General features: G+C 38.5%; 1 protein-coding gene across 1 annotated transcript in view; it reads left to right on the top strand.

Moving 5' to 3' along the window:
• LOC126259714 (aquaporin-3-like) overlaps positions 1–16,741 on the top strand; it is a 161,642-nt gene that overhangs the window by 94,073 nt on the left and 50,828 nt on the right. Inside the window, exon 2 of the mRNA XM_049956689.1 lies at positions 12,645–12,765. Coding sequence (XP_049812646.1) covers positions 12,645–12,765 — 121 coding nt within the window. The remainder of the gene's footprint in view (positions 1–12,644; positions 12,766–16,741) is intronic.

Genomic DNA, 16,741 nt, shown 5'->3' with positions numbered 1-16,741 from the left:
GTACAAACCATGCAATGGCTTGCAGAGTATGAATGTAGATGTAGCTGTAGAGAATTTCACGACATGTTTGCTACAAATGCAGTTTGACATGAGTGTTTAGACTGTTAATTGTGTTAAAGCAGATCATCAGACAGGGAACACTGATTATAAATGCAATTGAAGAGTCTGAAAATTAATTAGTGCAGTTTGGTACATTATTTGATTTAAGTTCATAACAAACTTTCACAACAGGAAGATCATCATCATCATCAAGTGTCAGTGAAGCTACCAAAGGCAGAATACTGGTTGAGGAACTTCCACTACCAAGACAGCAAAAGAAACATTGACTGAGATACCATCAGAACCAGAAAAGTTACTACTACTTTGTGAACTAATGATTTTTCTGATCTCTCTAAAAGGTGAGAGTGTGCAAACATGAGTAGGTTTGTTGGATCTTCTTTAGATTGGAAATTTTTATCTTCATGTTTTCAGCTGCTGTTAAGGAAACTTTATTACATTTAGTACCCAATGATTTTTACTATCATCTGGGAGTTGAGTATCACATACCTTCCTGGGTTTATTCATTCCATGACTAATAATGCTCCACATTGTCCATGCCTTGTTCATAGAATTTTGGATTTTTTGTGCATAGTATGTATTTTTTCCCTTTTAGATGGCACACTGAAGAATTTTGAGATATGCTTATAGCACATTTTTAATTTGTGGTTAGAGCTAGTCCTTTGCATTAAAGAAAGCAATCTTCCCAACACAAGATATTATGATCCCAGATGCTGGCCATCCTTTTTCTTGGCCTTCACTGTAAATGTCCCTGTCCTATTGTAAAATAAAATGGGGAAGCAAATGTTATGAGAATATTTTTAGGAAAGCATTAAATTTCTCAGCTACTTTGTGTCCTTGGCAAACTACTTTCCATTTTTCGTCATGTAAATTAAAGCCAAATAGTGTAACCAAGTCAGTATTTAAAATTATGTGAAAATTTCCCTTTTGTGTTATTAGTTAAATGTGATTGATGGGGATTCTCTATTGTTGTCATTTGGCTATCATGGTTAGATAGACCATTTATTGTGGAGCTCACATTTATTTCATTGAAGCCAGATGGGTTTAGAAATAAATTATTAATTGCTATTGCACTACATCTACATCTACATGATTACTCTGCAATTCACATTTAAGTGCTTGGCAGAGGGTTCATCGAACCACCATCATACTATCTCTCTACCATTCCACTCCCGAACAGCGCGCGGGAAAAATGAACACCTAAAGCTTTCTGTTCGAGCTCTGATTTCTCTTATATTATTTTGATGATCATTCCTACCTATGTAGCTTGGGCTCAACAAAATATTTTCGCATTCGGAAGAGAAAGTTGGTGACTGAAATTTCGTAAATAGATCTCGCCGCGACGAAAAACGTCTTTGCTTTAATGACTTCCATCCCAACTCGCGTATCATATCTGCCACACTCTCTCCCCTATTACGTGATAATACAAAACGAGCTGCCCTTTTTTGCACCCTTTCGATGTCCTCCGTCAATCCCACCTGGTAAGGATCCCACACCACGCAGCAATATTCTAACAGAGGACAAACGAGTGTAGTGTAAGCTGTCTCTTTAGTGGACTTAATTGCATCTTCTAAGTGTCCTGCCAATGAAACACAACCTTTGGCTCGCTTTCCCCACAATATTATCTATGTGGTCTTTCCAACTGAAGTTGTTCGTAATTTTAACACCCAGGTACTTAGTTGAATTGACATCCTTGAGAATTGTACTATTTATCGAGTAATCGAATTCCAACGGATTTCTTTTGGAACTCATGTGGATCACCTCACATTTTTCGTTATTTAGCGTCAACTGCCACCTGCCACACCATACAGCAATCTTTTCTAAATCGCTTTGCAACTGATACTGGTCTTCGGATGACCTTACTAGACGGTAAATTACAGCATCATCTGCGAACAACCTAAGAGAACTGCTCAGATTGTCACCCAGATCATTTATATGGATCAGGAACAGCAGAGGTTCCAGGACGTTTCCCTGTGGAACATCTGATATCACTTCAGTTTTACACGATGATTTGCCGTCTATTACTACGAACTGTGACCTTCCTGACAGGAAATCACGAATCCAGTCGCACAACTGAGACGATAGTACCCTATAGGTTCGCAGCTTGATTAGAAGTCGTTTGTGAGGAGGGGTGTCAAAAGCTTTCCGGAAATCTAGAAATACGGAATCAACTTGAGATCCCCTGTCGATAGCGGCCATTACTTCGTGCGAATAAAGAGCTAGCGCTGCGTTGCACAAGAACGATGTGCATACATCTCTTTTTTTTTTTTTTTTTTTTTTTTTTGAGAATGTCACTCAGGGGGTTAAATTGTATATGGACATCAGTAACGCTACGCGCACTCAATCAGATCTATGAGAGATGAGATATATATTGAAATCTCCACAGACAAAAACTTCACAAATTTTAGTACCCCCTATAACTGCTTAATGAAGCAAACAAATTTTCCTGTTGCTACCCTATAAACCATTACTTTATTACTATATCTTCGTCGTTTACCAGCCATGGCTGGACAGACTGCGTCACAAATACAATGTTTATCAACTAACATTTATACTACACCATATACAAAATTTATATTACAAATAAAGAAAATATTTATGCAGTGCACAAAAACACATAGAACATAGAGAAAATGAAATATAACTAAACAGGAAAGCAAGACTTCATAGCAGCAAATGAAAATACCATAAAGCAAAATTTTTACTAAACCATGTAGATCACACACACATAAAGTTTCGTTTTGGCAAAATATGTACTTTAAGTAAAAAACAAAAATAAATGTGCAGTTAACTGAGAACATAAAAAGAAGATTAAATTTAGGCAAAATTATATATAAAACATAACAATATTTATTATTTTGTCCATTCACTAGAACCACTGTTGAAAAACTCTTCCAAGGAATATAGTGGATTTTGTTTCAAGTCCTGAAGAATTTTTTCCGAAATAATTTAGGTGGCAGGGATTTCACTTCTGGAGGCAGTTGATTGTACAATTTTAGGGCGACTGTTGGAAAGCTGTCTTGTGTACTTGATACGCGACACCTTGGCACTTCAATGTTCCTCTTACAGCGAGTGTCATGATTATGTATTTCTTGTCTTATGCTAAAATTCCTTTGATTTTCTTTTATATAAATGAGGCAGGAAAACGCATACTGGCTAAAAACAGTCATTATGCCTAGCCTGGTGAAAACAGGCTTACAGTGGTCCAGTCTTTTGCTATTTATTTATTTATTTATTCCATGTGATCTGTTGGTACACAGTGTGTTGCAGATGTCGGAAAATGTCATTTAACATTGTTAACATGTATTAATGTAAGCCTATAGTATTCTAATGTATTATATTGCTCAATGTTTTCAATTTAGCACAAACAGCAAGATTACTTGTCTAAGTATTCATTTACAGAGTAAAAACAGTGACACAACAAATATGACTTCACGGCTTTGCTAAATTCTATGTTATCTTCAATGGACTTAATATTAGTGGGAAGATTGTCGAACAGTTGAAGGCCCATGTGGAAAACTCCCTTTTGACACAGTTGAGTATTTGTACGTATAACATGCAGGTTTGCGTTTTTCCTGGTGTTGTGTTCATGTATTTGATTATTTTTTACGACTCTGGGGTCAGTTGGCACTATATGTTTTCTGAAGAATTTTAGAGTCTCAAGAATGTAGAGGCAAGGCAGTGTTAGGATTTCTAACTTTCTGAAGATGGGTTTGCAGGAGTCTCTGGGTTTGCTCCCATTAATAATCCTTAATGCTCTCTTCTGGATTCTGAATGTGCTCAGAGCAGTTGGAGCATTTCCCCAGAATATTACACCATATTTTAGGTGGGCTTGTATATAAGCGTAGTATGCACTGGTTAATGTTTTCAGGCTAGTGCATGTTTTCAGCACACTCAATGCATAACAGCCAGTACAGATCCTGGCATTTACCTTTCCTGTATGTGTATTCCATTTCAAGTTATCTTGAACCCACAGACCTAGGAATTTGAAAACAGTGTTGGTATCTATTGACTGGTTATTTATAGTGACAGATGGCTGAGAGTAATTTGCATTTTGTGTTGTGTGGAAATTCATGGAAGCTGTCTTTTTGGTGTTGATGGTTAATCTGTTGATTTTTGCCCAATTGCTGAGTTGATCAGTAGCCACGTTCACAGCTTTTTGCACCGCCTCTGTATTCTCCCCTTTGAGGAGTACAGTTGTGTCATCAGCAAAAATTATTGTTTTGTGTGCATCAACATTCAGGCTCAAGTCATTAATATACAGGAGGAAAAGTAGGGGTCCCAATACTGAGCCCTGTGGAACACCTTGCTTTACAGTTTTATTACTTGATAGTATTTCGGTTATTGAGTTGCTTTGTCTATTAGTATATTTCATGCTGACTCTCTGCGTCCGATTGGTTAGGAATGTAGCAATCCAGTTGTTTGCAATTCCTCTGATACCGTAGTGTTCTAATTTTTCCAGTAATATTTTGTGGTCAACAGTGTCAAAAGCCTTTGACAGATCCAGAAATATGCCTGTTGTGGGTTGTTTTCTATCTAACAGTTCTAAAAGCGTATTTATGCAATCATATACTGCAGTTTCTGTAGATTTGTTGCTTCTGAACCCATGTTGAGCTAAACTTAGTAAACCTTTTTTTTCAATGAAGTCCATCATTTTTTTGGACATTATTTTTTCAAAAACTTTAGAAAAGCAGGATGAGATTGAGATAGGCCTGTAGTTATTCATATCTTTATTATCACCTTTTTTGAAGACAGGAATTACTTTAGAAAGTTTCAGAGCTTCAGGGAAGATACCTGCCTGGAAAGAACAGTCACAGAGGTGAGTTAATGGTTCAGCAATTGTGTGTTCACAATTTTTGATTACAACTGCTGGGATACCATCAATTCCAGCTGAATATGAATTTTTTAACTCTCTGAGGGCTTTTGCAACATCATTTTCAGTGACTTTGGTAATGAAAATTGACTCTGCACATGTGTGATATTTTTTGTTTGCTGGTTGGTAATTTGTGTTAGGATTATTTTGGACCAGTTTTTCAGCTATGCTTGTAAAGAAATTGTTGAATGAGTTCACCACTACTTCGGGATTAGGTATATATTCATTGTGGAGTTTGATTTCTATGTTCGTATGTGAAGCTTTCATTTCCCCTCTTTCCCTTTTTATGATATTCCACATTGCTATTACTTTATTGCTCGATTTGTCAATGTACTCATCATTCTGCATCCTTTTTGCTTGTCTTATCACTCTTCTTAGGATACATGTGTAGTTTTTATAGTATTCTGTTAGTTGGGGGGACTCACTACTTTGTTTACATAACATGTGGAGTATTCTTTTATGTTTGCAAGAGATTTTTATAGCTGGTGTAATCCAACTCTTGTTTCTATTATTATTTATTCTTACTGGTTTTTGCGGAAAGGCCTCTTCAAAGTGGTGGATCATTTTGTCAAGAAATATGTTGAATTTCGTGTTGACATCTTTGACTGTGTACATCTCTGTCCACTTTTCTTTACTAAGGAGGGCATTTAGCTTGTTAAAGTTCTCTTGGGTGAAAAACCTTCGTAAAGTTTTAGGTGGGGCTGGGTTTGAGGTATCTTTGCTAACATCGACCTTTAGAATGACAGCTTGGTGGTCACTGAATCCTGCATTGTATACTTCTAGAGTTGGGTTAAGTTTATTTCTATTTGCAAAAATTTGATCTAGAGCTGTCTTGGATGTAGGTGTTATTCTAGTGGGCTCATTTACAAGGCCATGCAGATTATAAGTTTTTGCAATGTTAATCAATGTTTCCCTGTTTCTGTTGTGGGTGAGAAAGTCTATATTAAAGTCACCACATATAATCACCTCCTGTTTCCACTGACTTATTTTGGATAAAAACAAGTCCATTTTTAACAGAAAATCATTAATACTACTGGAGGGGGGACGGTAGATTGTAGCTACAATTAGATTTAGATCTGTAAGCTTTATGGCTGCACATTCAAAGATCTTATCTGTTCCTATTTCCTTTAGGGTAGGAAGTGGGCTATATTCAATGTGTTGTTTGATGAAGACGGCAACCCCACCATGTCCATCGTTTGATCTGGAGTAGTGTTCACACAATTTGAAGTTGGGTAGTGAGATTAGCTTAACCACATCAGTGCAGAGCCAATGCTCTGCTAGGCATACTACTGAGATATCACTGAGTTCACTGGTCAGCAAAATGCTTAAGTCATCAGTTTTGTTGCTCAAGGATTGGACATTGTGATAATAGATTTTCAGGTCTGAGTGTGGTTTACTCAGGGGGCTCGAAGTCATATTTACTGTGTCACTGACCTTTAGTTTAAATTGTGCTGTATTCCAGGTATGCAGACTTCTGAGCAGTTGTGCTGGTTCTGTTGGTCGTCCTTGGGTGCCATCTCATCTTCCAGGTGGGCCTGAAAAGTATCCACATGCACTTCACACTGTTGAGGCATCACATTGACGTTTTGGAGGGATGTCTCGATAATGTTCACCATCCCATTTTTGATCCTTTCAGGTTCCTGACCTTTTTGAGGGGTCAGGGGGTTTGTGTTTCGTCTCTGTGACTTCTTGACCCATTTGTCTAGTGTAGTTTGCACAGTATGGCCACTATTACTCTTTTTATTTCTCATCCTGTTTGTCTTTATCCAATTGCTTATTAGCGTCTGTTTATGGTTTCTGACTTTTGGTTTCTTATTGTCACTCATAGTTGTCAAGAAGGCCAGTCTACTGCAGATAATCTCCTTGCCACATTTGTTTAGGTGTAGGCCATGTGTTGTGAAATGGTTTCTGGCTAGTCTCTCTATTTCAAAGTTCACAGCAAGTCTTTTTTTGTACGCGTGTTTAGCTAAATTCAGAGCCTGAATCAGGTGGAGGTTTGCAGTATTAATTTTACTATTTAAATTTTGAACATCATATCTCCTGGGTATAGGATGGATAATGATATTCATTTTGTGACTTAGAGCGATTATTGGATCCAATGGTTCTACCACATGCTTCAACATTAGATCGAGAGGTTTGTCTATGTCGTTAGAACCCCCTATTACAATCAAAGTATCACGTGTACCGAAGCTTCTTGTCAAATATTCTGCGTTTTTTATCACTTCTTTTAGTGGGGCGCCAGGTTTTACTATGCTTTTTACCTGGTATGAGGGCCCTAGTTTGTCTTGCAGTATTTGAGCACAGTCTCTTCCATGACTGTCACTTAATATTAGTACTTTCATTTTTTCCGAGATTTTCTTGCTATGTAACGTTCTGGAATTTCTGTCGTTTTTGTCCTGCACATATATTGGTGCTTGAGAGATTATGTTCGTCGCCGGATTATTCATACACTTTGTGGGGGATAGTTCACTTTGGGTTGATCTTTGCGTAAGATATTGAGCAAAGTTAGACTGCAAATTGACCTTGCTAGCATCTTGGACCCGGCGGTTATCAGTAGTTACACTTTTAAAATCACTTTCTTGATCCATTTCACGTAGGCGTACCCCCACATTAGCTTTGTTTTCAGTTGCAGTTTGTTTACATTCAGATTTTACCGGGCTACGATCACACGTGGCGCTAGACAACACACGATTTCTGAGCATTGCATTCTGAGCACGATTTACGCCTTGACTATTTCTCGTAGTACGTTGTCCCGTCAAACGCCAGTTTTTGTTACCGATATTTACGTTCGGTGTGCGGATAAAGAGTTCATTGTTCGTGGTTTTATTGGTTACTGCCACTTCAAGTTCATTACACTTCACTAATAGTTCATGATACTTCACCAGTAGGCTTTCAAGCTTCAGGTTGAGGTCCATTATGTCTTGTTTCAACGACGTAATTATGTGATCCTGCGTTTTTAGAGTATTTTTTACTTTGGATTCAGCTGCTTGTATGATGCACTGACGGCAAGTCCACTGTTCTTCACTGTTAAAGTATTTCAGGTTAACTTTGACGCATTTTTCGTGATACCAGTAATTACAGTTAATACACAGAATACCTCGTATAACTCTTTTCGAACATATTTTGCACTTATTACGGTCGAAATTCGTGGGAACTGCGGGATCGGCAATTTGTACACTTTTACCCGGCGCCATCTTGCCTGAGGATATGATCCTGATGGCTTTTTTTTGGTAATAGCAACACATCTTTGCAGCCTGAGGAGTGTCCCCACAACAACAGTCCATAGCTAATGTAGCTGTGGAAGAGTGCATGGTAGGCTAGTGTGAGAAACTGGTCAGTTATTACCCTCTTCAGCTTCCTCATGAGGTATATCACACGAGAAAGTTTGGTGCATACATATGCAGTGTGATAATTCATGGAAAGTTTGCTGTCAATCTTGAAGCCCAGTAGTCTGACAGTCTCCATTTTTTCTTGCTCTTCAATATTGGTTGGACTGCATATCAAATGTTGGGTTTTTTCTTCATTGATCTTCATTTTATTTATGATGAACCATTCTTTTATTTCTTCAAACATCAAATTTGATGCACCAAGAGCTTCTGTGGCTGTATGTCCTTTGGCAGTCAGGGTAGTGTCATCTGCAAAGTGCAACATTTGACTATTACAGCTCATATCCTTTACATATATGAGGAATAGGAGAGGTCCTGAGACTGATCCTTGGGGCACTCCATGTTCCAGTTTCTGTTCAAGAGAAGTTGCAAGCCTAGCAACAGATGTGGAGAATCAATCTTTACCAGAAAATTTAAACTGCTACAATGTGATATGTTTTACCCTGCCCATTGAGGAAGTGCCCTCCCCTCCTGACAAAGATTTATTTCATGGATAGGGTGGTGGAGCATGGGGGAAGGGGGGGGGGGAGGATTGCCAAGCAGCATATACACTATATCTGCACTGCAGCTTACAAATATATTTTGATTTTGCAGTGTGCAAATGAATTTTGATTTCTTAAAGGCGAAACTGTTCATTACAAAGGTCACAGATTATATAGAGCATGTCAGTTATACAGGTACATATCAAAAGTTATAAAGTTTCATGGCACATGATGACAATGGCGTTCCACAATTAGCCAATGTGACTCAATAACTTGTGACTAGATGATTGTAATATTGTAGAAAGCAATTGTTGAACGAACTACGGTCATATCCCAGCTTTGTGGCAATTATGTATTCTGTTTTCAAACGTTATATTATAGAGGACAATTCGAAGTGAATGTAGTGATTACAAATGGCTTAACTGTTTAGTATGTAATGGCACAGTGACAAGAGTTACAGAGAATGTAAAAGGAAGTTAAACTTTTTTATATAGAGTACTTTATGTGTGTTCTATATGACTCCCCCTCATCAAACAGACAATGTCTAAACAAAAATCCAATTTACGCCATATATTCTGAAGTATATATGGAGTGACTGATGCAGGTACATCATAAATGTAGATTTTGAGGTCTGGAATTATTTTCAGCAAAGGAGACACATTCACAAGTTTTTTTACATAACACCATAAAATGAAAACTATGGATGTCATGTGCAGAGATATAGATGCCCAAAAGCAGAACACCTAATTTTTTCCAGTATTATCCAATTGCTTGGAAGATGTTAATTAAAAATGTGTTTGTACTTTCCTTTTCGTGGACTACATTCAAACAAAAGACACACTCTTACAATGTGTTTTTCTAATCCACATGGCCAGCCAGAACTTTTTCCTTTGCGCAAATGTCCATTTGTTCAAACAGCCAATGCCACCTGCGCATGTTTTGACCATTTAATTGATTGTCTTGCTGATGAAACTCTGCAGTGTGGTGGCAGAATGATAACTGTCAAATTCTGACATGAAGAATGCCTTTTGTATGGTACAAGTCAGTTTTGCTTGTGGCACTGAATTTTTCAAATATGCGTAGCTGCATACTTGTTGGCTTCTGATACACTGTGCTTCATCTACAAATATGTCTGTCTGACCAGTCTTGAATACCTGGCGGAGGGTTCATCTAACAATTTTCACACAATTTATCTACCGTTCCACTTTCAAAAAGTGTGTGGGAAAAATGTAAAGTTAAATCTTTCTTTGAGAACTCTTATTTTATTACAGTGGTGGGCATCAACAAAATATTTTCACAATTGGAGGAGAAAGTTGATGACTGAAGTTCAGTGAAAAGATCTCGCTGCAATATAAAATGCCTTTTTTATTTTTATTATTTTTTTTTTTTTAATTGCCACGCCAACTTGCATATTATATCCATGACACTATCTCCCCTGTTTTGCATTAGTACCTAACAAGCTGCCCTCCTTTGAACTTGTTTAGTGTCCTCCATCAATCCTATCTCGTAAGGATTTTGCACAGCAATACTATAGTAGAGGACAGACGAGTGTAGTGTAGGCAGCCTCTTTAGTGGAACTATTGCATCTGCTAAGTCATTGCAGTCATTGGTTTGCCTAACCCATAACATCATGTATGTGATTGTACCAGTTTACATTCTTTGTAGTAGTAATCCCTAAGTATGTAGTTGAACTGACAGCTGTTGAATTTTAGTGTTTACTGCATAATCAATGTTTTTGATCTTCTGATAGCGTTATTAGATGGTAAATGACAGCATCATCTGTAAACAGTGTAAGAAGGCTGCTCAGATTGTCTCCTAAATCATTTATATAGATTAGGAGTAGCAGAGAGAATGTAACACTTCCTTGGAGAACACCAGATGTCCCTTCTGTTTTTCTTGATCATTTTCTGTCGGTTACTAGAAACTCTGATCTTTATGACAGAAAATCATGATGTAGTCACACAGCTGAGACAATACTCCAGGGGCATACAATTTGATTAGAAGTCACTTGCTCAATAATCAAAATTTAGAACTTTCTTTCAAATCCTCTGTAATTATTACCAATGTATTGCTATGTATTGAACTGCTATAGCCATTTTAATCACTATATTGATTTTAAATTGCCCTCAATTTTTATTTATGAATCCCTGACTTTGGAAATCTTTCTGCAATAAATACTGTTAGTATTTTTAGTTAATCATTTGGATCTACATCTACAAGGATACTTTGCAAATCACATTTAAGTCCCTGGCAGAGAGATCATTGAACCACCTTCACAATAATCATCAAACCGCCTTCACAGTTAGGCCTACGTAACACAACAAATGAATAAATTTTATAGTGATGCTTTGCAAGCTATCAATCTGGCAATTAGGGACAATATATGGATTACTTTGTATTTTACCTGTGCATTAAAGAATTTAGTAAATCTAGGTATCTAAGAAAATGGATTCTGTATGCTAACTGAACACCACATCATAGGTCCTCTTAGAATGAGTATTCCACTGTTATCTTCTGTTAAATTTTTCTTTTTTCACAGACACCAAAACTAAACTTTTGTTCAGAAAAGCAATTATGACTGGAGATGAATTGTTCCATTTCAAAACTGAATGCTAAATGACACTAACAAGAATCCAGTACAGTGTTAAATTAGAACTTCAAAAGGTACTAGTAGGATGGACTTTCTTTCTTTATTTTCAGTCTACAATCACAAAATATTGCCTTCAAACCAGTGACTTCATTCAGTAATGACCATCCTTGAATGTATCAGAGAAAAGAGAAAAACTGAAGATTTGGACATAGTGTGCATTGCAAAAATGCAAAAGGTTAACTAACATACCTACCACATTTTTAATAAATATGAAAACTGAGGCCAAAATAACATTGTCATAAATATATGCAGACCACCTATGAATCGACGAAAAACCTGACAAATATGGTGAGCCGAACCTACAGTATAAAATTAAGTATGATACGGTCTCAGTGACTAAACACAATAGATGCTGCCTACTTAGCTTTGTACATTCTTTATGATGCTGTGGTTTTGGGCCAGTTAAGAATTTTGCTTGTAAATTATTCCACATCTCTGTATTCAAGCACATCCTTTTTGTTTACAGACTTTGTATTTCAGTTAATTTTTTGAATTTCTGTGATAGACAGTGCTGTCCTCATCTTCATTTGTTTCTTCTCTATTAGCATTAATATCACTGTCCTGATCTGCACTGGTTTTTCTCTATAGCCACTAACATCTGAGGATGGTCATTACAACTGAAATCGATAGTCTCAGGACAATATTTTTGTGATCATAGTCTGGAAATAAAGGGGAAAAAATCCTATATCCATTTATCATCATGTGTATAAAAATAACAATTTAACGATTTGTATAGCTTGTAGAATGTCTAGTAGCAGTGTCTGAAACATAATTTTTATGGGGTTTAGGACTAAATGGAGACCCACTTGTCCATTAAATACCCTCACTTATGAGACACTTATGTGTTCTATACACTTGCTAGAAGTTCCTCCAGTCAACTATTATTTCAACCATTTGGGATCTCTGTTTGGACTAAATTCATGGATCTTTTTAAATTGCACATAATGTGAAGCTTGTGTGAAAGCATCATTTTGGGCACACTACATATGAATGGATCAATGCTTACTCTTTTGTTTGTTGCTGCCAAGCTACAATCATTTAGAATTTCGATACTAATATTACATTTGTGTGTAATGCCATGATACAAACGCTTGTAAAAGTTACTTGTTATCCATGGAACTGAGTGAGTGTTCATCTTCAGACTTTTCATCATTGTTTAGGAAACTGCTACTATGTACCTGTCATTGTGTTCACAGTTCGTCGGCAGTTGCTGTGTAGCACAGAAGGTCCTGCGCTGGGATGTGGGCAATTTCATAACTGCCAACATGGGCTACGGCTTTGGCCTCATGCTGGCTGTGCTCATCTCAGGACCATCTGGTGAGCACCTGCTGCCTGTGTAGGCTTTGCACCCTTCTTCTTGCTCTGTCATCTTGGAACCAAGAACAATCTCGCTCTTGCGGAATTTTGACCAGGGTATGACACTCTATGGATGAACGCTGGTGTTCTAGAAACATGAGCAATCAAACTAGGTCATAGAGCCACATCTCCATCTTCTAATTTTATCAATCTTTGTGTATACTGTCTGTATTGCTGTCTGTGTTTAGAATACTAAATGATCATTCATTATGTAGAACACAGTATTTGTTATTTTATCTGATGATTAGCTTAAATCATCTGAAAGATGCATGGAGTAAAAGTCTGTCTCATTCCACATTCTATAAATGACTATGAAGTGCATTAGATATAGTATTTTTTATAGCATTATATAAATATTAGGAAAATGAAAAATGAGTGCCTCTAAAGATGCAGAAATAATATACTTTTATGGAGCATTGATAGAGAGTTGTAAAGGAATGGATTCAAATTGTCATACTTCGGTCGGAATAGTACATACTCAGCATGAAATCACTGATACTGTAACTGTATTTGGGTTGTTGAAAAATGATCTGAATTTCATACTGAATTACTAAAAGTTGTAACAAATATGCCACTGAGTACAGTTTTCACATTTAGACAAAGATGTGTTATAGGCCTGTGGTGGCTTATTTGTCTTTTCACATCAAGTTGAGCATGTGATGTCAGGTATGTACTATTGCTCATGCAGTTGATTCAAGGAAGCTACACATTCATGGAGTCCTGATGAAGGATGATAACAGCATGTAGGTTCACACATTCAAATCAAACGAGCAGCCATTACTGAACATATGATATCACAAGTAAGGAACAGTGTCATAGACATAGTGTCAGAAAAGACAGATTGCAGCTCACCATAAAGATTACATGACACATTGAGTTGCAGACAGGCACAGTGAAGAGATACTTACACATTAGCTTTCATCCAAAACCTTCTTCAGAAAAGGAAATACACACACACATTCATTCACACAGGCAAGCACACCTCACACACACATGTCCACCATCTCTAGCAGCTCTGACAATGCCACATGACAGGTTTTCTCTTGCACTTCAGCAACATACAGCCACATCAGGCCAAAGGGCTACAGTAATATTGTATGTTTAAGAAGCAGTTCAATTTTCCATCTACACTGTCAGCTTTATTAAATTCTTCCCAGTTTTCTCCCTGGCATTTGTCTCTAAAAACACTGTGACTGACCCTGTGGTTCATGACTGTGGTTCAATAATTTTCTTCCATGATCTGTTGCTAACTGGTCCGTATATTTTATTGTTAACATTTGACAATTGCGGTCAGATAAATCATCAACTATTGATTTTAAAGCTAAGTCACTGCAGGATGTTTGATTTAAGCACTATGTTCTCCAATCCTCATAGAACATTTTGTTGTGAAAAAATGTGAAGCTGATCATCAACAACAATAGGTACGCCTGACCAGTACTGCCTGACAGAAGATCAACATTTAAAGTGACCACAAATGATGAGTCTCTCAGCTTAGCCGTGATGCCAAGCATCATTCTGAGGCCTTTGCATACTGATATTATCCTCATAACCTTCTCCAGAAACAGATCTCCCATGCCTTTTAGGTGTCACTATACTTCATATGTCGAGAGAAGAGATCTGACAGCTGGCAGCACAGTTGCCATTATTCAACATGAACAGGCAGTGAGCCAGCAGTGGTCACCCAGCACTACGGCAATACTAGGATGTTGCCATGTTAATGTAAACAAAAGCTCACAATCTGATGGGCTGTTGCAGATGCGCGAAGCAGGTGCGCCGAGGTGGCGTCAACTGTCAGAGCTCTTCTCTCACTGTGTGCACTGTAACATCCTCTACCCCATGAAAGACAGGGGCACCCATGAGAGCAGCCATGTGATCTACAAACTTACATTCAACCACTGTCACATTTTATGTGGGCATGACAACTAACAAGCTATTTGCCCACGTAATTGCCTACCACCAAACTTTCACCAAGAATCAGATTGGCTGAACAGTCACTGAACATGCTGGCCAACACAACGTGCTTCACTTCAGTGACTTCTTCACAGTCTGTGTCATCTGGATTCTTCCCTCTGACACCAGATTTTCTCAACCACACAGGTGGGAACTCTTTCTACAACATACCCTGCATTCCTGCAATGTCCCTGGCCCCAACCTTCACTAGTCTGTGTCCTCCACCTGATTATCCCCTTCCATGCTACCACTACTGAGACATACACCATCTATCCCAGCAGTGATATCCTACCAAGTCCTTTCTTCTTCTCTATCTCTCTTCCCAAATCCCCCCCCCCCCCCCATCCAGCACAACCCCCTGATGCTGCACCTAGCAGCCGTGTCGTGTCCCCTGCACATTTCCACAAGCAACACTACAGCTCCTACCACCCCTACTCTCTACCCTGCTGTCCCTCACACGATCCCCCCTCACCCCACCCCCTCTCTGTGTGCTTCCTCCTTACCCACAATACAAGAAGTAGTGTATGATAGAAATTACATTTGTGTTATATTACTTATGAGAACCTGAGAGCTGTCACTTAAACCCTAAACTTTGCCTCTCAGGCCACGAGAGCTGTCAGTGTATCATGTTTCATGATTCCACTGATGTATTTAACCACAGACACTTTCCCAGCTACATCCTGCATCCCATAATACCACTCAACAGTATTCCATAATTCCCTAATATCTTATGTGTTCTTTCAGTTTGCCTTGCACTAGTTCAGTCAGTTATCCTGGGTGGATATTCTGCTGTCACTCCTACTGTACTCAAAAGACCTGGAGCTGTATAATGATGATGTCATGCTAACAAACACAAACAACTCATTTCTGTGGAAGCCTGATACCTTGCACTGCTCCACAACAAACCACTTCCTTGATGTTGACCTCTACTTCAAGAATGGCTACGTTAGTACCTCCATCCATATCAAACCTACCAACCACCTACAATACATCAACATCGACAGCTGTCACCTGTTCCATACCAAGAAGAACCTTCCATACAATGTACACACCTGTGGTTGTCACATATGTAGTGAAGAGTAGTTTGTTTCAAATATGCCAAGGTCTCACTGAGGCCTTTGTAGACCGATATTATCATCCCAACCTTGTGCAGAACAAAAACATATCTCACTTGCTTTGTCTATCCAGTCACTTACCACCTACCTCATACCCACTGTCTGGCCACAAAGCAACACATCTGTTGTGACTCAGTACCGCACAGGGCTGGAGAAACCTGGGTTTTAACTATCTCTCATGATGCCCTGAAATGAGGAATACCCTCCACACTATCCTGCCTGCCCCTCCTACAGTGGTATTCTGTCACCCACTGTACCTCTAAAATATCCTTTTCCATCCCTACTCCCATACTTGTGCCTCATGTTTCATATTCCTGCAATAGATTTAAATACAAGATGTGTCACATATATCCTCCCACTACCACCTACTGCAATCTTGTCATCTGTCAACGGTGGGGCTACTTGTGAAAGTGGTCATGTGATCTACAAAGTAAGCTGCAACCAATGTGCCACTTTCTGCCATTTCCTACATGGGCATGACAACTAATAAGATGACAGTCTGTATGAATGGTCACTGCCAAACTGTGGCCAAAAGACAGCTGATATGTTGCTGAACATGGTGCCTAACATCATGTGCTTCATTTCAATGACTGTTTCACAGCTTGTGCAATCTAGATTCTTCTTATCAACAACAGCTTTTCTGAACTGCACAGGTGGGAGCTCTCCCTACAACATATCTTTTGTTCCTGTAACACCATGGCCTCAACCTAGGCTGGTCCCTATCCCCTTTCCTGGTTCCACTCCAGCATTATACATGCCTTCTATCCAACCAATGCCCTACTAGTCATTTTCCCTTCTCTACTTCTCTCCTCTCCCCTCTCCCATCATGTCCCTGCATGCTCCCATAGGCAGAACAGTATCATCCCCTACCT

The sequence above is a fragment of the Schistocerca nitens genome, chromosome 5 (genome assembly GCF_023898315.1).
Source record: "Schistocerca nitens isolate TAMUIC-IGC-003100 chromosome 5, iqSchNite1.1, whole genome shotgun sequence".
In the NCBI taxonomy this organism is placed as follows: domain Eukaryota; kingdom Metazoa; phylum Arthropoda; class Insecta; order Orthoptera; family Acrididae; genus Schistocerca; species Schistocerca nitens.
The sequence above is the reverse complement of the archived record's forward strand: the minus strand, read 5'-3'. Positions and strand labels throughout refer to the sequence as shown.